General features: G+C 37.3%; 1 protein-coding gene across 1 annotated transcript in view; it reads left to right on the forward strand.

The window, feature by feature from the left end:
- rev3l (REV3 like, DNA directed polymerase zeta catalytic subunit) overlaps nucleotides 1-23,320 on the forward strand; it is a 334,113-nt gene that overhangs the window by 148,348 nt on the left and 162,445 nt on the right. The window contains exon 4 of the mRNA XM_028797593.2: nucleotides 10,442-10,602. Within this exon, the coding sequence (XP_028653426.2) occupies nucleotides 10,442-10,602 (161 nt within the window). The remainder of the gene's footprint in view (nucleotides 1-10,441; nucleotides 10,603-23,320) is intronic.

Genomic DNA, 23,320 nt, shown 5'->3' on the forward strand with positions numbered 1-23,320 from the left:
AAGAATGTATTAAAACTATATCTGACTTCTACTTTGTTTAGTTGGTTCTTGCCTTGTGCCAAATGCTTTCTGTTACCAATGACCTGGATCAGCCTGATCACTGTTTTCATATACCCTAAGTTCTTGTCTATAAGCCGGACTCATGTATTAGCCGGAGACCAAAAATCATACGAATTTTTAAAATAAAATCGTATCATAGATAAGCCGGACTCATGGATAAGCCGAACATACTATAACCTATAACTAATAGAAGGGAGGGAGGTCAGTGGTCTCACTCGCGCCCATTTAATTTCTTTAAGGGGGGAGAGAGTGTGAGATATTGCCGTCTCTCTCACTCCCCGCATGGCGCGGTTGGAGCGGCCGGAGCGCGTTCTTTCTGCTCTGGGCGTCGCCGAGTCAACACGAGCGCGTAGCGGTCATTTAAATTGTGATTTTATATGTAAGCATATTTAAATATATATCGCGGATTTCTGCGGACAATGGGTCTTTTAATTTCTGGTACATGCTTCCTCAGTTGGTTTGCCCAGTTGATTTCATACAAGGGGACGCTATTGGCAGATGGCTGAGAAGCTATCCAGCTTACTTTCTCTCTCTCTCTCTCTCTCTCTCTCTCTCTCTCTCGCGCTGACGTAGGGGGGTGTGAGCAGGGGGGCTGTGTGCAGCTGCTTCCTGAAAGAAATGCTGCACAGAGCTTCGCATACTTAAAAGCTCAAAGGGCACGTATTGATTTTTTTTATCTGTCTCTCTCTCTCTCTCTCTCTCTCTCTCTCTCTCTCTCTCTCTCTCTCTCTCTCTCTCTCTCTCTCTCCCTCTCCCTGCTCCTGACGGAGGGGGTGTGAGCTGCCGCCTTCAACAGCTTTGTACCGGCGGTGCTTCGCATACTTAAAAGCCAAAAAACCGTATTGATTTTTTTTTTGACTGCTTGCTTTGCACTCCTTTGAAAAGGAAGATATGTTTGCATTCTTTTAATTGTGAGACAGAACTGTCATCTCTGTCTTGTCATGGAGCACAGTTTAAACTTTTGAAAAAGAGACAAATGTTTGTTTGCAGTGTTTGAATAACGTTCCTGTCTCTCTACAACCTCCTGTGTTTCTGCGCAAATCTCTGACCCAAGCATGACAATATAAAAATAACCATATAAACATATGGTTTCTACTTCGCGGATATTCTTATTTCGCGGGTGGCTCTGGAACGCAACCCCCGCGATGGATGTATAAGCCGGACTTATGTATAAGCCGATATTCTATTTTTTCATTTTCACAACTTTTTTCCTTAGATAAGCCGCGGCTTATTGACAAGAACTTAGGGTAATAAGACAACATATGCTAGCCTACAGTCTTAAAAAATTTCCCCTCGTTTGTAGTGATTTTCAGTAAAATGAACAACAAGAAACTTAAGAGGTTTTTAATATTGACTGGCCTTAGCAAGTTGTTTGATTTCAGGTTTTTCAATCTAAGCAGCAGTACTCTCTGTAATTTCTAAATCACAGACTATATCACGTGATTTTCCGTCTTGCTGCTGTTAGGGGATCAACTTGTATACAAAGAACAACTTAAGAAAAATGCAAATTTAGAGTATTTGCAATTTCGTACTCTGTTTTAGTTCACTCTTACTCAGTGCTTTAGTTGCCAAAAATATTAGGGGAAACCCACCTTCAATGTAACTATGTTGGTATACTAGTGTCATGAGATTTGTTGTCCCCTGACATCATACCCTCATTGAATTGCCCGAAAAATGTGATTTGATAATAAAAAATAAACAGCACAAGCACTAAAATTATGATGCTAACTGGGAAATTTCTACTGCTGGACAGATTAACTATGGCATTACTCCATGACCTTATGTAGAATTCAGCATTTATATTTCCTGTGAAAAAACTTAGATACTTTATTAGATTAGATTAGAATTTTATTAATCCCATGAGGAGATTCAGATGCATACAGCAGCAGAAACGTAAAAAACAAGAATACAGACTCCAGCCAGATAATAAAGCCAATCAATCGATATGTAAGTAAATAAATAAATAAGAATTAGTTTAGTAAGTACATCGACTGGAAGCATTGAGTTGCCTGGCAGCAGTAGGCAGAAAAGACTCACACAGGAGCTTCTAAGCACAACATGGTAGAATGACCCTACAACGCAAAGTCCTCCAAGAGAGCACCTCCTGGAGGGGGTGGAGTGGATTTTTCATGATTGCATCCAATTTTGCCACCCTCCTATTTCCTCAACAGTTTCCAGTGTGTCTAGTGTTTGCCCTGTGATGGAGCAGGCTTCCCTGATAAGTTTGTTCAGGCATTGTGCTTCTTTTGAGCTCTGGTTGTTTCCCCCAGGAGACTGCAGTTAGAACACCCCACTGGACTAACAGAACATTTCCAGCACCTGAATCTCCTTAGCAAGTACTTCATGCTCTGGCTCTTCTTGTACAGCGCCACTGTGTTGTTAGCCAGGCCAGTTTGTTGCTCATATGAACCCCTGGGCACTCGTAGCTATGCACCACTTCCATGTCCTCCCCTGAATGGTGAATGGTCTCAGAGGCTTCTTGGCATGCCAGAAGTCAACCACCAGCTCTTTTTTCTTCCTGATGTTGATTTAATGGTTGTTTTCCCTGCACCACAAGACAAAGTCCTCCACAACCATCCTGTACTCTGACTCTCCGTTATTAATTCAGCCTATAATGGTTGAGTCATCTGAAAATTTCTGCAGATAGCTAGTGCTTGTATTGTGCTGTAGGTCTATTTTGTAGAGGGAAAACAGGAAGGGAGATAAGACAGTTCCCTGAGGTGCTCCAGTATTATATACTGCCATTTCTGACACACAGTCCCTCAACCTCACAAACTGCAGTCTGTTAGTCAGGTAGTTCATGATCCAGGAGATAGAGGAGGTATCAAGTTTTAAAGCATTGATCTTTTTCCCAGTTGATGGGGCAGAATAGTGTTAAAAATACTTAAAAAGTCAAAGAACATCATACTGACTGTGGTACCATCTTTGTCCAAGTTGAAGTAGACTCTGTGAAGCACGTAGATGAGAGCATTCCGCACACCTATATGTATCTGATAGACAAAATGCAGAAGGTCCTCTGCATGTTTTAGTGGTAGTTCACATCCCATTCCTCACTTACTTCATGTTGTTTTGTTGTAATTTGTGTTCATGTTTGTCTCTGTAGTGGGCTTTTCCCTCACGGAGCTGCTTCTTCAGTTTTGACTGTACCTGAAGGCTCTCTTCTTCATATTCCGTAGTGCTTTGTGATATCTTGGTGGTTGTTGGGGGAAAAATACTCACTGACTTTGTGGGGACTTTTATCCAAGACAAAACTTGATTTAGTCTGGTATACAGGGGTAGAGTCCCTCAATGTCCTGGCTGTGTGACTCAAAAAGCATATCCCAGTCAGTTTTTTCAAAGACTTGGGAGGAAGGACACTACAAATATAATGGCCATGACAGTAAATCCTTGAGAATGCAGTGCTGGAAACTGGTCAACAGTACATTTTCAACATCCTTAGGTATACAATAGAACTACAACTGAGTTAGGTGGAGATGTTTAAAGCATAGGTCACACTAGGCTATATTTCCAGCAATTTTCAGTTGTAACCTTCATTTACTTAATCTTAGCCAGTCTGAGACAGTCTGCAGCACATTTCTGTGCTGGTAATCTAATGTGACATACCTGACGACTGAGACCAACTAGTCTGTGACTGGCTAGATTAAAATGAAACGTGATTTTTTTTTTTTCCTTTGGTCAGAGAGGCAGGCTCTTTACATGTGATAGCTGAGATCCAATGAGCGTTCAGCTGGCAGTGGCAGTACAATGCATAGAATGTAGCACTGGGGAGTAAGGGATATTAACGTGTGTTTTGAACCTCACAAATACAGTAGAAATGTACTGAAACAGAATGGAAAACAAGGAAAAAAGGGACTGCAGCTGAACACACCACAGCTATTAAACCTTCACACAGTACTGGTATGGTGCCGGCTCCGTCAAGCAGCACAGGGGCTATGGACCTTGGTAACAGAAGAGCAGCTCGTCTGTATGATGTCTTGAGTTTTTCTTACCATAACAGAATATAGAAAAAGAAATAAAAAGGCAGAGATTGCTGCTGAGCCTGCTTCAGCTGTTAACATTTCATATTTTCTGGCTACGTCAGGCAGCATGTACAGTAACTGTCAGAAAATGGGGCAAGCACAGTTGTTCTGGAAGGTCAGTGCTCAGTCATTGAATGTGAAATGGGCTGCGATATTCAGTTGTGTAATTTGACATGGAGCAGTGATGAGAATAGAAACTTTGGTTAGCAGATCAGACATACTCCATGACAAAAATTCACTTAATGTGTCATTGGCTTCAATGTACTCAATTTATAGCAACTTAGAATTCATTTAGTTTGTTTCATTCCTTTTGAGCACTAATATGAGTTTTTTTCTTTTCTAAATGTCAAGGCTTCCTTCATGTTCTATTGATTGTTTAAACAGCTTCTGAAAAGTGAATACTGTTCTCTAACAGATCAGTGCATTCTCATAAAGTTTGGGAAATAGTTCCAGCTACGCAAATAGCTTTACCCTGTTTTAATATTTAAATTCTGGTATAACAGCATCAACATTTGTATCGGTATCTGCAACTTCTGCAATATTCCATACATTGTTAATGGCCTCTGTCAGTTCAAAATAAAATAATTTGTTTTATTGGGATGAGGATCAACTTTTCCTTCTCCTGAGCTTACCTGTTTTTGTGGTTAGTTATTCTTTTATATATGTTGCCTAATCTTAATTTTTTTCTCTTCTTCTATCTTTCTTTTGCCATCTCATAAAGTGCTTTGACCTACATTGTTGCATAAAAATGTGCTATATAAATAAATTTTGTTGTTGTTCTCAAAAGTAGGGCGATCTAATTTAGGGCTTCACTGGTGTGAGTGTCACCAATATCTAAACCTCAACTGAAAGGCACACTTGAATACAAATTTATTCTTCATGTGGAAGCTAGAACTAAGTTAAGTGGGAGGAGACGAAGAGTACATGATAAAAGCTCAGGCTTTATTAGTAAATTTATGAATCTTGTAGACAACGCCAAAATTGTGGGGTAAGGAAATGCAATTTGAAAAGACCCAGGCAATCTTCAAAATTTAGGCCATACTTGAAAATAAATGCAAAAGTGCAAATTGCAGGCAAAATTAGTCTTACTTATAATTTAAATTGATACAACATTCTAATAGTCTACATCTAAGCAATTGTTGCAGCAAGTAGTAAATAAAGAAGAGTCTTAAAGCATTGTTGCAATTGAACTCTAACATGGAAGTCCTTTATTTACACCTTGTTAATCTTTTTAATGTAACATGCCAGACTGAAGAAACTTATCAGAATAGCTTCCTGTTCTTAGCTAGGTTCATTTACATATATCGATTACAAAGCAATTTATATAAAGATAAATTGTATATTCTACAAACACCCATTATATCATTAAGTATTATGTAAAGTCACAAATTAGTTAAACTCATTTAAAACAATACATAAATATCTGCTTTAAAGTAGGCAAACTTCTTATATGTAAACTGATAGCAGAGAACAAAATAGAAAGTTAAACATTATATATGATCTCATTTCTAATATAATTGTACTGGTACAAATTAGTTCAACAGGCAGGCAGTTTTAAAAACTGATTTTCTTTTCCCTTACACCAATGTGCTGAAGGAGTTAAAAAAAGAAAATTCAATATTAGGTTCTACTGCAAAATACTGTACAGTCAGTTTAGTCAAGAACTGTTGTGCTTAAACGGTGCTAGTGCTAGCGAGACAACATTTGCAGTTCTATTTTCCATACTATGAGAAAAACAATCCAGCCATAAAAGCTTTGCAAACAAGAGGAGTCCAGACCAGTGCATGCCCTAATCTAACAGGCTAAGGTGATTAAACCGTTTTAGTTTTGTTCTGATTTCTCAGAGGCATTGAATAAAGGCTCTTTACCACTGCAGGAGGTTTTTAGAAACATTTATAGTATTCCCACCGCAGGTACTCAGCCATTTGTAGTTCCTGGTGCATTTGTTAGCACCTACTCTAGGTTATGTACTTAACGTTCATTCAGGAATTATCATGGGTGGAGGTCAGGTGATGAATTGTGCTAGTTGGTAGACTACAAGCACTAGCGCCATCTTACAAATCTGTTAGTAGTTTGATTTTGGAAAGTAATCCGTGAAGATGGAGCTGAATACAGCAAAATGGACGGATAATGAGGTTCAGGCTTTATTAAGTATGTTTGGAGACGATGATACTCAAAAGGAATTGGGAGTCATCCATCCAAAATATAAAATCTATTTGAAACTTTCATAACATTTGGCTGAATTGGGAATTAACCACAACACAAAGCAGTGTTGTGAAAAATAAAAATAAAACAAGACTACAAAAATATAAAGATGATCACAGTTGTGATTATATAGCTCAGCATCAACAAATGTTGTTTTGGGGGGAAGCAGAATCTTAGCATTGTCTGTGGGAATCGTGCTTCTTATTATTATTTAAAAAAATATCAAAATACACACATTCTTTAGTTATTACCTCTGTGGAAAACGGGACCCTCCAGCTGCCCCAACCCTGACACAGACAGTCAGAGACACGAGTTCAGCACAGCACACATTTATTTCCATACCTGGAACCACATCTCCCTCACTCCCCTCAACAGCACAGTATACCAAGCACCAAATATACAGCCCAGTCTTCTTCCTTTCTTCTCCCTTTGTCATTCCGCCTCCACTCCTCCTCTGGCAAACCTTGTCCTCTTCCCCCCCAACCCCCCGACTCTGGCTCATTGAGTGGAGTGAGATAGCTCCTTTTATGTTGGCCCTGGGTGTTTTCCAGGTGGTTTGTTAATCAGGCCTGGAATCACTCCCAAGTGTGGTGAAAGCCCAATGTAGGGCTCTGCAGCTCCCCCTGATGGCCCTCATGGAACCTAACAGGTCTGTGCCAAACTCCCAACTCCTAGCGTGCCCTGTGGGAATCCATGGTGCAAAAGCTGCTCAGGAGGGCTGCCCTCTAGCATCCCGGGGGTGGTAGTGCCTTGCAGATGGCCTCTCCCCCAGTCCTTCCATCCAGCTTGCGTCCTGGCCAGGTGATGGCCATGGCCGCCAATCTCACCACTTTTATCCCACTACGTATTTAGTTCAAATATAGCCTCATGCATGCTTTCTGAGCACAATCATGTGAATGATCAGCGTTGTAATCACTCAACTTGTTAGTGTCACAAAGTTGTAAGTTGAAACTAAATGAGAGAGTGATGAATTGTTTTTTAATACCATATCTTACACAGTCCCTAAAAAGGGACAGAGGTTTCTCATTCATTCTCTGAGTGCATCCATCAAACACATCCATGGATGCGCATTTAAGCATCCTTCCATTTTCTGTGCGGTTTATACAGTTAATTGTTGCCAGGAGTAAGATTGCATGTACCATGCACTGTTATGCATATAGGTTTATGCACCCTAGCAGTGCTAACAGTTGTAGAAAGTAAAGATTGAAATTTCAGAGGAAGTGGCTATTTAGCTTGAATCTACTCTTTAAAATAAAGTTTCTAAAATGGCACTTTGCTTAAATGTGTTATTGTCATAGAACCATAGTTTGATTAATAACCATTTCATTCTGTGAGTGGTTGTTTGCAAATGAAATTAGTTCTTTGAGCTGTGTAAAGTTTTCTAATAGGTGGAAAAATAAAATATTTCAATGTATAGTAGGCTACATATAATTGGATATTAATGGTTCAAGAAAACCTGAACTTAGGCTGTGTTATTGTAGGCAGCAAGAGCACTTTTCAAAGAATAAAGCCATTGCTATTTTATAAATCTGCTATTATCTATTGATGTTTATTTATGGAGCCTGCAAGTGATCTAAATAAAGAAAAGGTCTTTCTAGAACCTTCTTGTGAATGGTTGTCCTATGGCATCACTCTGAACAACCACTCTGGCACCTTTATTTTTAAGAGTGTACACTGGTGGTGAAATAAACTGTTTCATTTTTGTAATCTCAAAATAAAATTTATTTAGTGCTTCAATGCAGAAACCACTGTATTTATGCGATTTTAGCAGAATGGGCAAAACAAAATACAAGAGCTAAATTTGTGTCATTGGTTTGGTTTTTGAAGCCAAGCTAATGTTCATTCATATAATCCCAAAAATGTGATAAACATACTGAAAGCACAAATGTCATGTATTTCAAAGGTATGTTAATCAGTGTAATCCAGTCTACCAGTTAATATTCTACTTCTGGACTAGTATACACTATATAAGCTAAACAATCAAAAAAAAAAGTGACAGCAGTCATATAAGATACATTGAAAGCAGCACAACAAAGGGTGTTTTATGACTTTTGCATGTCACATATTTTTCATAAAGATTACAGTTCCTGTTGTGTGGTAGGAACACAACACACAGAAGTGGCCAGGGACCACAAGTGGTCTTGGGACTACATCATACATGAACTCATTGGTCCCTGAAAATAAACACCTTAAATTCACCCAGAATCAACCTTACAATGAAACAGTGAATAGTGTACCTGAGAAAATTGGTAGAAATTAAGGGGAAGTGCATTTAAAATAGCAGTAAGGAAAAACTTCACAGAAAGGATTGATCAAATCTGGACCAAAGTACCAAGTTAGGCAATTGAAGCAGAAACCTAGAGAACTTTTAAAAGTATCTGAATGATAATAATAAAACTTAGCTCTTAGCTAACCAAACAAGTTTGATGGACTCAATGGTGTCAGACTTCTAATGTTCTAATGTCCCTGCCAATCCATCTTTTCATTATCTAAGCCAATTACAGTAAAACCTTGATTATCTGTCAGGGTCGGGACGAGGCCATGAAGATAAGAGAAAAGACAGATAACAGAACAGCTACTTAAAAATGATATACAGGTAGATTAGTTTAGCAAAGGGTCATATTTATTTACAAAACAAAACTGTATTAACAAAATATAATACAATTTTAGCAAAATTAATTCATATAATATTATAATGACCAGCGTAATAAGTAAATACAACTCAGAGGTTCTGGAGTTTTCTACGTTTTACTTGGTGTCTTTGTTCTGTAACAAATGGTGCCCTGTGTTATACACCATTATCCATTGGACATAATAATAAACTGGATTATAGTTTGATGGGAGCTAGCAAGACTCAGTAGTGATTTTGTGAGCTATTCCCCTTCTACCTTGCTGGGCAAAATGTAGGATGTGCTTTGTTTAAGGCTTTATCCTTGATTATATTATGTAAAACCTCACAGATAATGCAGAGATAAAGGTTCCCATGGTTAACTTGGCTCCTTTAGAATGTGATTTGTACTCTTTCCCTCTTGTTATAACACATCACACAGGTTGACCAGATTATCTGCATTGCTCTGAATGTGGCAAACCATCACTAGGATCTCATTCAGTTTATATGATCTTTCCAGGAAATTAGTTCAAAATGTTCAGTCTAAAATGCAAGAGAATTACAGTTACTAATACTAATGCAATTACTAATAATGTACTGTACTCACCTACGGTAGGTCTACCAAAATATTATGTCATGATAGGCAATGCTAGTACCTGAGAAATTTGAATCCTTTTGGGAAAGATGGACAGGATGTGTTCAGCTAGTGAAAGTGCTTCCGGTACAGTATATGAGGAAGAGCTCAACATTTATTTTGAACAGTAACTTATAATTTCTAATATCAGTGAAATGGGAAGGAGCCATTTCTTTGCTTTCATAACTTCAAAACTTACCGTGACATGATTTTGCAAAATAATCATCATTAGAAGTAAAAGAAAAAAAAAAACTGTTTCTCACCATCATTGGTTAAAATTAAAAATGTCCAAAATCAACATTGTCACAAAGGGAGATGGAGTGTTAGAGGAATGTCAGACTGTGGGCCATGGGAACAAAAAAAAAAAAAAAGAAACCGAGAGCAGCAGCTGTTCCTTAGACTAATATTTATTTTAGAAATGCAGTTTTTGCTTTCTAAAACAACATAGTTCATAGTTTTTTAGCTTCTTAGTGACCATTACATTAGTGGTAATCTATAGCTTTAATATCTTTACAATCAGAGATTATTTTATTTGCTTCTGATTTCAAATGATACACTGCACAATCTGGAAAAAGGAATCTTTTTTTTTTTTTGCACTTCTGATTGGATTTGTAATATTTGTAATAGATACTGATCAAGTTCCTAATATATGTAATAAATTGTTGTGAATTCTGTTATGCTTTGTGATTTTTTATTTTTTTTTTAATTTTAGCAAAATTGCTTTCTTTTAGCAACTGTCATTGAATTTTACGTCAATGTATTTTTGTTGTATGATCTGAAGGCTGAATAATAATAATAATAATTGTAATTTTGCTGCAACTTTAATGATGATATACAAAATAGAAGTTTTTATATGAAGTGCACCTGGACACTATGAAGATATGAGGAATTTACTAACAATTTTGTGTTGTTTAGGGTCTGTGAGCTGTTACAAGGAGGAGCTGTTATGAATAAGATTTATCAACCCCATGAGGCCCACATACCATACCTTCTGCAACTCTTTATAGATTACAACTTGTATGGCATGAATCTAATCAATCTGGGAGCAGTGAAGTTCAGAAAGACAAGGAGAAAAGGTGAGCTTCCAGCTTACTTAGACATTTTTGTTGCATGGATGACTATTTGCAAAGCAATTCTTTTGTAATAACCTGTCATCTTGTAATTGGAAACATATTCCATAGTAAAAGAGAAGCTTCCATTGATAATTGGAACAGTGTGGTAGATTATAAGAAATTCAGGTATATTGTTTACAATTTGATTTTATTTTATAATTTGTTCTTTATAAAACACATGCTATACAAGACAAAATTCATTATCTCAAAGTACATATCATCAAAGAGTAAAATAATAGTACACTGCATTTTGTTTTTTATTCTTTACAATCCACATAACAAAGAGTAAAAACAAGAAAAGAAAAAATTAACAAAACAGTAATTACATTGCAGCTGAACACATTATGTAATCTTGATCACATGCTTAACAAACAAGAATTTTAAATGAAGGGAATAGACCTGATTGTGGATGAAAGTGAGATCTTGACAAAGTACAATGTGATGTGTTTTTAATAACAATTGAAGTGAATGCACAGTTTTACATCATTTCCCAGAGCTATTTTGTTTTTTTGTGGGCTGCAATCATTTTCGTAATCGTTTCATCCTTGCTGAAGACAGGATTGCAGGGCATTTTTAAATATTTAATTTTGGGAAAGTCAGTTTTTATTGTGTTTTAAGTGCTACTGTGCTTTCCTATCAGGGTTAGGGTCAATTCATGAATGAACTCATCAATTTCTGTTCCACTGATGAATTGATATTGGAATTTTAAAAAATTGGCAGGATTCGGTATAATTTGATTTGAAGTAGAATTTTAGGGTAAGGAATTTAATTCGGTGATGTGTGCAATTCCATGTTTTGTTTTTCCTTACTGCATAATTGTTATGTATTCTAATACATATTTCTAGTACTGAATATCATAAAATGTTAAAAGTACTCTTCATGAGTTATTTGATGTATGAAGAATAGTTGAGGCAAAGTGCATTAAACAAAAAGGAGAATCACAATCAAGGAATGAGAAATGGCTTGTGTGATGAAAGAAACAGTTGTTTCTAATGGAGAAAAATTACGTAAATATTGGAAGGGAAAAAACATAGTTTGACATCTATATATGTAAGTTACTTACATAAACTAGTGAAAATGTGTGGTGCCTTACTGCTATAATATAAAGCATGATACCTCAAACTGCAAAACCCAGTAAAGAATTCCTTTATTGGTAAATGCATATTACTTTATCTATCCCTTTTTAAATCAATTATGATTAGACACTTCTTGTCATTGATCTACAAATGGGTTAATTTTACAGTGACTTTACACTGCTTTGTTAACACCTATCCTGATCAAAGCACACTAATGTATTACACTACACTTTCATTCTGATCATTTGAATGTATGGTATTCTTCAGTTCTCACAATTAAAGTTATTGTCAAACAAGCTAAGGTACTGTTTCTGCAAATGGGCCGCAGTCCTGTGTATTACAAATAATTAATAATAAATTTATAATGCTTCCAGATATTTTTTATACTTAATTTGAAAACCTTTTCTGTGCAGGCATGTTTTATACACATTTAAATATTCAAAACACATCAATTATAGTTGAGGCATGGAGTTTTTGTATTTTGTCAGGTTATGCACATACAGTAAGTTCGGTGCTTCCTGATAAACTAAACCTTTTGTAATGTTAGGAGCTAGTGCTGGGAGGTATACCGGTTCATACCGAAAACCGTTTTTAATTTTGTTATGATATGGATTTTTCTTATGCCGCAACACCGGTTTAAATAGCCTAAACAATGTTCGGAACGTGGTGCAGCGAGAAACTATTTAAGGGGGGGACCTTTTTCACTGCTACACCGCTAAACACGCATGCAACGGACTACATGCGTTAGTGGAGGTATTGAGGGGTGAAAATAGACAGAGAACATTCAGAAATTGAAGCTGTAGCAGACGATAAAGTGGAACATGATGACACAGAACTTTTGACGAGAAAAGGAGCCGTGTCTGTTGTCTGGAGATATTTTTGTTTTAAAAGGTCGGATGTGGACCAAACGACTATTCACTGCAAATGCTATCGAGCTAAAGTTGTCGCCGGGGGTGGCAACACGAGCAATTTGCTGCACCACCTTAGTTGCAAACATGCTTTGTGTACCAGTGCTTTGGACACAGGCTTCACACAGCCATATATATGTAATAGTTATTAAAATAATAAACTTTTTTAAGTAATGGTAGTAAAAACATACCATAGTAATAAGAAATGTACAATGAATGTGTGTATAATCAGTTTTCTGTTATCTCTATTATCAGTCAGTACAGGTAGTCCCCTCTTACTATGGTTCAACTTAGATTTTTCGAAGTAATGATGTCGAAAGTGAGACGATAATTTATATAAAATTGTGTAAAATATAAATTTTCAAGTTGGTGCGGCAAGCGAATGTTTCTGTGGGCCGAGTGATGCAGTACAATATGTTGCCGGAAACTCCCAGGTCGTGAGATGTCTCAGACTAGCTAGCGATCGATAGAAATTGGTGATCTTGTTGTTGCTTTTTGATACATTTTTGCTAGAAGGAAAGTTAGCTTTGTTGATTTGACCTCGATTCCCTGTGTGTGCGTGAAGAGTGAAGAGCAAACAGCTTCTAAAATGGCATGTGGAGAGATACCAAAGTGAATGCTCAAAGCAAAATAATCCGTGGATGAATTTTTTCGTATTATCGCCTAATCAGACTCTGATTTGTCGGACTCCGATTTTGATGCTAGTGATCTGGAGATGGAGGTCGAAAACAAAAGTGAGGTACCGGCATCAGCTGATCGTGGTGCTGAACACGTTCCTGTAGCTGATGCACCCATGGCAATGTTCGCCTGGGATGACCAACACTTATGATGACACGAGGTACAAACCATATTGCGTCTCACTGCAACGGTCACCCCTGCGCACCTGTCTCACAAAGACAGCCAGGCAGCCAGCCCACCATGCAATTTGCCTTAATGATGGTTCAGTTGGTAAAGATGTCATCACCAAGTTGAACTTGTTTTACTTTATTTTATTTTTATTTGGTAAATACTGTGTAATGTACATGGGTTTGAAGCCTTAAAGTAATAGTATTATTACTGGAAGCTGCACTATTATTTATTTTATTGTTATTATTTATTAGTTTAAATTTTATGCAGTTTAATGATGGTAAAGTTGTTTAAAAAGTCAGTGGAGAGAGATTGTTAACATTAACAGAAAGTGTATTTGGTTTACAAAAAATATTTACTATTTATTCCTTGACTAAGAAAAATGTTCAGTGCACCTCTGCATATTTGTCTCTTTGGATGGTTAAAAATATGTTGGCAAAATTATAGTTTAAGTTGTTTGCAAAATTTTTTCAATAAAAAGGGTCTATATTTTGACTGTCATGCAGTGTGATTTCTTCTCTTCATTAGTGCCACCCCCTTGAAAACTTTATGGGGCCATGGAAACCTATATTAATACTTGTGTGCATATTAAAATGTTTTTTTGTACAATGTACAATGAATAGGTTATTCTTAGCCAGTCTACTGCAGTAATTGCAGTGGAAAATATGGTTAACATCCACTCATGCATGGGGAAAAAATACCGTTGAATACTGTGAAACCGGAATAATTTTGAAAAATACCATGATATAGGATTTTGATGATACCTCCCAGCGCTATTAGGAGCACACATAAGTAATTGGTCTTGCTCATCATTCTCATTTTAGAATTCTGCAGAAAGCTGGCTACAGGGAAGCCCACCTTTATCAACACTTTGATGCTGTGCCTTATTAATAGTCATGGAGAAACAGATGCTACTAGTGAAGGAAATTGTGTTTTCAGTTACAATTAGGTAATTTAGTGCATCCTGTTATAACCATATTAACCTTGCAGTAGTGCTGGGTTTTGTTGTTTTACAGTTAATAGACATACACTTTATTTAGATAACTGTGTACAGTAAAAATCATCTGTTAAACCTGTTGCCATCTCATCCTTTCACCCACGCAACAAATCCCATTAGAACTGTTGCCTATTTGGTAATGTGTTTTAAGTTTAGGTCATGTCCCACATTTCACTTATTTTTATCTCTCTTACTTATCTAAATTTAAAAGTATATCTCTTTATTTTGAAGTAACTGGGTTTTTCTTTCTTATTTATAAAGGAAGCAACCAACTAATTAAGTGCTGTTTTTTTTTTTTAACACTAGAATCCCTGAAACCTACGGAAAATCTCGTAATCCCGGCCCACCTTAAATCTCTTTGCACCTCTCCATCAGCGTCTTTTGTTTTGTAAATGTGTCGATCAGGACAAGCAGGAAGCAGCCTGCTGTCCCATCCCCCACGTTGACAGGCAAAAAGTTCTCCCAGCTAAAGTCCAAATATCAAATAAACTTGCGCTTTTATTCAAGAATATAACCAAAGGAAAAAAAAAGCATTTGATTTACATGTGGCTGTCAATGAGTTAAAAACTCAAGCTCAAATGTCAGTCAACAGGAAGTTTATACGTATTCTTGAATGGCGCAGAGGTAAGAGCTGTTGCCTTGCGTTTTGAGTAGTGAGTTGCTATTATTATTATGAATATTTCTGCAATATAATAAAAACATGCATTTAATTTGAGTCTGTAACACCTGGTGTAAATTTTGGCTACTTGTAAAAGTTAGCGCTTTTTTTATTATTATTATTCAGTTTTATTCTCTCAGTGACGATCATTTGGTACAATGACCTTGCCTCTCCCTCTCTGAGTTGATGGCATTTATCTTCATTTTTTTCACAAGAGCAACGCTGTGGCTGATGCCTGCTCAAAACTATTTGTTGTACCAGCAATCAAAAATACGATGTCCTGTGAACACTATTAGACTGGACAAAGGCAGGGCCATAGCAACAGACAGTTTCTTCACAGCGCTTTCGCTGGATAATAGACTTCTGCACCGCAACGCAACTCTGCTCGGCACCGTAGGTAAAATGGGACTTTACCTGCAGCTAAAGTTACTTCAGTACGCAAGCAACTGGCCATGCTACTGTTTAGATCATGGCAGTGCCATGCTGACGGTGTACACGCCCAAAAAGAAACCTTTGATTTCAATCTGTAACAGCCCGTGTAAAGTTTGGGAGCATTGTTTAGCAATGTAAAATGATGGTCACTATTTTATTTCAAGATGATGAACAAAAATATTTTAGCAGCCTATTGGTCTATACTACACATATTTCACACCAAATTTCACAAATATTCGTCCAGATGTTTTTGTGTGACGTTTGTAACAAACAGCTACAGAAAAAATGCAGTTTTGTTTTTAAAAAAAAAAGCTGTTTTATCTTGCATGAAAGAGTAGTAGTAAAGAGTGCTCCAATGCTACTTGTTGGTGCTTGTATCAATCCAGTAGTATTCCTGTCAACTCAGTCTTATAGCTTTTTATGAATACCATTCAAGTACTGGACTCAAATGTCAAGCAGCAGAAAATTTATACAGAGATTGGGTATAAAATACAAATGTTGGCTGGAAGTAAATCAGTAAGTGAAAGGAATCTTCTAAGTAGTGGAAAAACTTGACTGTTTTTTGGTAGACAAACAAGCACACCATCTGTGCTAAACAATCACTGTTAAAGTGCTTGTATACATACCATGTTTTCTTATATGTTTGATCTTTGTGTTCATGCAGGATTATTTAGCATACAAAGTTTATTTCAACTAGAGCTGCCACATACAAATCTGAAGTTAGACTGCATTAACATTTATTTTACATACTGCTTTAATTTTTGAAAGAAAATTCAAAGTTGCAAATCTCTCCTCTCGGCTTAAAGTTACTGTAGTTGACACTCTGTCATTTGCTGGAGGACTGTCCTATGCTAAAAGATTCATAGTCAGGTTTGGGCTGTAGCCAAACTTTACATTGAGACACCACTAATGAGGATGAAATCACTACATACTTAGCAAAAAACGAAATTTAAAATAATAACATTCAATGTAAAATAAGAATATTTTTATTAATCACAAAATTTCACTGATCCAGTTCTCATTGTGAAGGCATTGACAACTCTTTCATTGTTTCAGAATTCTCATTTAATTTTGCATATTCAGTAACATGTATGCACTGATTTGCTACTACCCTGAATTTTGCACGTGTCACCCCTTTCATAAATAAAATTATTGCAGCAGATAACCTTCTATGTATAGTATAACATTCTCAAACTTTCTTACTCCACTGAGATATGAGAAGCCAAATCCTATCTAAGCTTGTTTATTTTATTTATTATCATGAAGAGTAAATGTAACTGTCAGTATAATTAATCATTGTAAACCATATGAATATCAGCTTCTTATGGTATAGATGTAAGAACCAGAATCTGTATATAAACTTAATATATTAAGGTGGAGTCTGTTGAAACTCTACACTCATTTTTAAGCTCAAGTATTAATAGTCTTGGTTTTGCCTGTGGAATTGGCAATATGTTTGCATGTATGCACAAGAGCAAGATGGGAGAGGCAGATATTTAAACACTAAAGTGTTAGAAGCAGAGTTGTTCAGCTCTGTCTACTGCTAATTGTGTCCTTGATCAGTCATAGGGTCACAGATGATTGCTGCTCAAATAAATTATTTATTTAATAAATAATTATATAATTATAAGCTCATTATATAATTACTTATACTCAGATACACTCTCCATATTTTAATTTTGCTAGACATTTAGCCAGACAAATGCCACTGAATATGTTTACTGTGTAAGTATAATCAGTCTTTAACTGGCTGGAGAGAAAATATTAATGGTAAGTGCTATTGATAAATTTTATAATGAAGTAATTACACAGTTAATACTGATACATAATATGTTTTGGAAAATCCAGAGACCTTGTTTTTTAGCTACATTTGCATTTACTACATGAAGCACCTACTGTGATAGTAATGTCTGTCTGTCTGTCTATCTACATGAAACCAGTTGGGTCCCAATGAACCAATTTTGTTAAAACTTGGGATTCAGTATTTTTGTTACACTAAAAACAGCCCAAAGGCTGCATCATCTAAAGATTATAATTATTGTTGACCTGCAAAATTCACCAAAGCGTTTTTCAATGCAAATATGCTGTGTTCTCTGGGGACCTTGTTCACCAAATATTATTCCTGGAAATTTGTTGTGCCACCGGCTTAGACAAACATTTTTTGCCCAACATCACATGATTTTTAGCAAAGCCAGTGTGACATTGCAGAGCTGTAGCAGCCAATGCTGGACTGAATAAACAACAGCCTTACTCAGACCATGTGCATCACCAATGGTCTGCAGGAATCTATTAGTGATGTAGAAACTGAGAGGTGTCAGACGCTGCACAGTGGGTCTGAAGGCATTCTTCTGACGTGTTCCTCTTTCCATTTTGTCCTGCAACAGACCAAGAAGGATTATTATTTCACCTCTGCGCTGCCTGGAAAAGAGCATGCAGACCTGTGATTTGGATTCTTTTAGTCTCCAGTTAAGTTGCGCAATTCTCTGGACAGCTGCCATTGTCGTTGCTGGTACTAAGGGATGATTCACCTTCTGACTTTAAAGGATGTGACTGATGAAATATTGGGTAACTAATCAATCTCACTATAAACTCAAATTGTCAACAGGTGTTAAAATTACAAAGAGCCCCTGTTACACTTATCTTTAGCCTATATTATTCATCTACCCATTTTCTTAACATAATTATTTATTTTGCAACATCAAACTAATAGTCCAAATAAAGAAGGATGTTAAAAATGACACATGCCTCAGTTCATACATTAATTCATAAATGAGATTAAGTACTACTTTATCTACAAAAGGGTTTTTGTAAAATACTCGTCAATTGACTAACAATCTTAAATACAAGATAATGAAACACTTAATGTTACAAATCTTCAGGGAAGTAAATATCAGGGAATTGCACCCCTGATATTTACTTCTATTCAGTTTATCTTGGGAAATCACAGTGGTGCAGTGGTTAGCACTGCTGCCTCACAGTTCACATCACATTTTTGACCACAGTAACTTGTTCAGCATATTTGGTAGACATTTTCCCAGACATCAGAGACACTTAAAAGACCATTGCACCATTATAATTCACTGAAAACTAGGTTTATTTTTCCTTCCCTATTGACTTCAATGCATTTGGCAGAGTTTGACAAACGTCATGAACATTTTCACAATTTCACTGTAATGGAGGAGAAGCAAATTAGTGGGGGTTCGCTTATCACGAGCCAATCATTTTAGCTTCAGACTTGAGCACAGATTTTAAATCTCCACTAAGAGTACTTCTAAAAATTGAATGTTTAAGAAAATTGAACTGCCATTAGTAACAGACACTCCACATCCAACAACTAATTTAGCAGTTTTTTTTTTTTTTTTTATCACTTGCTCTCTATAAAAGCTGTATATTTTAAAATGGCATTTAAAAGGAATGTACAGTATGTAAGCATGTGAAATTGACACATCCCCAACTTTTTACATTCTTTGGTCTACTGACAGCTTAATTATTTTTTTTCTGACTCACAATAAGTTAGAGTACTACTGACTTGCATATTGTCTACATGTCAATTTTATTATTTTTTACATTTTATAAAGATCTTTAAAATGTATAAAACAAGAGGTTAATAATAAAACAAATTGTGTGATGCTTCTGTCAGTGCTAGATGTTTCAGGTTGTTAGAATACATTTTGCCTGATATTAGGTACATGGGCACTATGGAAACTTTTTTTTCACTCAGTGCTTTGATTGATTTACCAGTGTCTCGTTTGTGTGTTCTCTTCTTTTTCTTTTCTTCATGGCTTTCATTCCAAAGTTTGCAGAGAAAAACGTTAAGGTTGATTGCTTGTGCTCAATTACTCTTAATACAACAATTGTTTATAGCTTTTTTAATGAATCGCCTGCTATAGACCTCTGTCCTTTTAAGCACCTTTTTCCTCTTTAGATTCAGCTCCCTATTGTCATTAAGTACTGTAGATTAAATATAATAAAGAAATCCCATTTTCTCTCGTTGAAATAGCTCCATTACTTGGTAGTCTGTGAAGACTTAAGGATTACAACTGTGTGGATTAATGAAGGTATTCATTGCATATGCTGTTAGTTTATTTTCGATATTCAATGTACGTCAATTTCTGAATTTGTATAATATTGCAGTTGTAAATTCAATACAGAAGATGTTTTCAGATTATTTCATACATTTTTCAGGCTAGGTTTATGTAGTCTTTATGTAGTGGATAAATTCAATAGATGGCATGTGATTTTGAGCTATTATTATTTACCAAGAAAGAACTATAAAAAGCCAAAATGATTTTAAGGTCATCTGTTACTGTTCTGGGTGGTTTTGTTTACAAAGACGATGACTTCTTTTAGCTGCTCCCGTTAGGGGTTGCCACAGCGGATCATCTTTTTATATATCTTCCTGTCTTGCTCTGTTACACCCATTACCTGCATGTCCTCACATTCTTTCAAAAATAATCTTTCATTTTGATGTTTGCTTGTGACCTGGAGGACTATTCAGATTGGGTTTCAGTCTTGTACTCAAATGTACACTGTTCAGAAAAATTAAGGGAAAGCCCAAATCACACATTGGATCTCAATGAATAAAGTATGCTAAGTGGTAAATTTTTACTGAGTAAAACTGTAATTCGTTGACAACAAAATGATACAACAGTGGTCAATGGAAACCAAATTCACCAAACCCATTGAGGGCTGGATTCAGCATCATACCAAAAATCAAAGTCAAAACTTGAAATCAGAGGCTGATCCAACTTTTGCGAATTTCATCATAGCAGCTTGCTCCTGATTAGACGGTGGATGGTGTCCTGGGGGAATCTCCTCCCAGACCTGGATCACAGCATCAGTGAGCTCCTGGAACAGTCTTTGGCACTACTGGGCAGTATTGGATGCACTGATAAATAACCTCCTATAGGTTCTCAGTTGAATTCAGGTCTGGGGAGCGTCTGGGCCAGTCAGTGGCATCAATGCTATTGTCATCCAGGAACTGCCTACACACATGAGGCCGAGCATTGCCCTGCAGCAGGAGGAACGCAGAGCCCACTGCACTAGCATAAGGTCTGACAATGGTTCTGAGGTTTTCATCCTGGTACCTTACCGTAGTCAGGGTACCATAGCCTAGCATGTGGAGGTCGGTGTGACTGTTCAAGGTATGCATCTCCAGACCATCACTGACCCACCGATCATGCTGGATGGTGTAGCAGGCCGCATAACGTTCACCACGGCATCTCCAGACTCTTTCATGTCTGTCACGTGTGTTCAGTGTGAACCCACTCTCATCTGTGAAGAGAATGGGTAACCAATGGCAGAGCTGCCAATTGTGGTGTTATCTGGTGAATGCCAGTTGAGCTGCGTGGTGATGGGCTCTGAGCACGGATCCCACTAGAGGACATCCGGTTCCAATACCATCCTCATGAAATCTGTTTCTGTTTGGTCAGAAACATGCACACCAGTAGCCAGCTGGAGGTCATTTTGTAGTGCTGTGGCAGTGCTCTTCCTATTCCTACTTGTACAAAGAAGCACATACTGGTCCTGTTGCTAGGTTGATGCCCTTCTATGGCCCTGTCCAGCTCTCCTCATCTGGTATTTCCACCATGCTCTTGAGACTGTGCTGGGAGACCCAGCAAAGCTTCTTGTGACAACACGTATGGATGTGCCATCCTAGAGAAGCTGGACTGCCTGTGCAACCTGAATCAGCTGCAGGTACCGCCTCATTACACCAGTAGTGATAAAGACACTAGCAAAATGCAAAACTAGAGAAGAATAGGTCAGGAAGGAGTAATTGTCTGTAGCCACCACCTGCACAACCATTCCCTTTTTGTGGGGGTTGTTCTTGTTCTGTTCTTCAGTTCACCTGTTGTTGTTTTCATTTGTACCAAAGCAGGTAAACTTGATTCACAATCACTTATGCTTCCTAACTGGACAGATTGATATCCCTGAAGCTTAATTGACTTGGTGTTAGACTGTGATGATTAAGTGTTCCCTTAATTTTTTGAGCAGTATATATTGTTAAAGATGGGGTTTTTCTGTGGGTCTGCAATCACGAGCAATTTTATTTATATCAGCAGTAATATTTCATACTAGCCAATGCCCGCCGTAGCATACGGCGTTGTAAGAATAGGAACGGAAAACGGTGAGAAAGGAATTCAAAAATCAAGAAGAAATGAATACTTCTTGAAAGACACAGTGTGCATGTAGAATTTCCGGCCAAGCAGGATTACATGTGAAAGTGATAAATAAATCAGGCTTTCCGAATTTACGTACTATGGCCATGGCATTCTGATAGTTTTGTTGCATGTATCTTGGACTTCCTGGAAATGTGGACGGTAATATGATCATTTTGCCTACACGTACGTTGTTATTTTCAGCGTTTGCTTGCAGTGTGTCTAATAGTTCCACGTGCAGATCTTGTTGATGTAATCTGAGATAGTTGAGACGCACGCCCTCTGTTTTAACTTACGCATCTATGACATACTGTTGGAATAGTTTGCCGCTGGAGTGCAAAATACTAAATGTATTCCTCATTGCTAATCTGTACGCATAAAATTGGCATTGAGTAAGCCTTATTTGCTTGGCGGTTCTTTTATCGGGAACATGTTGTAAATCCTTGTGCCAGCCAATGTCTCCGTAAGGGAATAAAAGTGGGTAAACCATAGGATCACAATTCATATTGAGCGTGGAAATCTGTTTACAGGAGTTGCATGTGGGATAGATGCAAATGTTCCTTTCGGCAGGCGTTTCGCCATGTTCTCCGACGAAAATCACTGCAACATCGGTGTGACATGTCGGTGCATTGTACCATTGTAAATACTGCCTAGGGTTTTCCTTAAAAACCATTCGTACAGATGCTGTTGGATTGGACTGAGCGACTTCATGCATGTGTTTTGTATGATTTAGCGAAGGGGTTGATGGTTCTGAGCATGGAATCTAGCTGGAGAAGTACATTTTCACTGCTTGCAGAGTTTGCTTTGTTTTGTAAGCGTACTTCAGTAGCTTGCGCTGTGTCAAAAACATACAACTGTCCATATCCTGGAGAGGTAGAAGTATTAGCGTATAGTGGAGAGATTTGGTGATAAATTTGCCTGTGTATTTTAAAACAGTATGGTCCGTGGCCAGGAGGTTGAGTTATCTGTGCAGCTGTGGAAGCAAACACTAGAGAAGAGTTGTATTCTCGAATGTGTTCACGATAATTTTTAGCTTCTGATATTTGCTGTGTAAGAAGCTGTTGTAAAGACACAGGTGGCTCCCGCAAAGGTGGTAAAGCTACTTTACTGTTGTGGCAGCACCTTGAGTACTTGTTGGATGTATTACGCTCAGCAGACCAGTATAGTGCATGACATGGAAGAGGACGAATAGGAATCAAGAAATGCCGTGTGAGCGGGACCGGTTTTGAAGTGGAAGCAGGACAAACCAGAAGAGAAATATATATAAGATATAATCAGTTTGTAAATGCAGAATGGCATGGTAACAGCGGTTCACATTTTTTATTTCTGTTAAATTCACAGGGTGGCAGTGCCTCACTGGTTTGTTTTGGTATGGCTGACGGCCCATACCTACCCATATTCAACATGTTATCCTTATGATATTCATATAAGTATGTCAAAAATTGAGAAAGTGTTCATTTAGTGTCAGAATGTATCACACAATTGTAACAATTAGAGCAGAATAGATCTTTTGAGCTGAAATATTTGTGTTTCCTTCCTAAGGTGCATGGGTCTTTTTTCATGGCATGCTCCATACTCCAACTGTGTATTAAATGGACCCTATTTTA

This window comes from Erpetoichthys calabaricus, chromosome 3, assembly GCF_900747795.2.
Source record: "Erpetoichthys calabaricus chromosome 3, fErpCal1.3, whole genome shotgun sequence".
Lineage (NCBI taxonomy): Eukaryota > Metazoa > Chordata > Cladistia > Polypteriformes > Polypteridae > Erpetoichthys > Erpetoichthys calabaricus.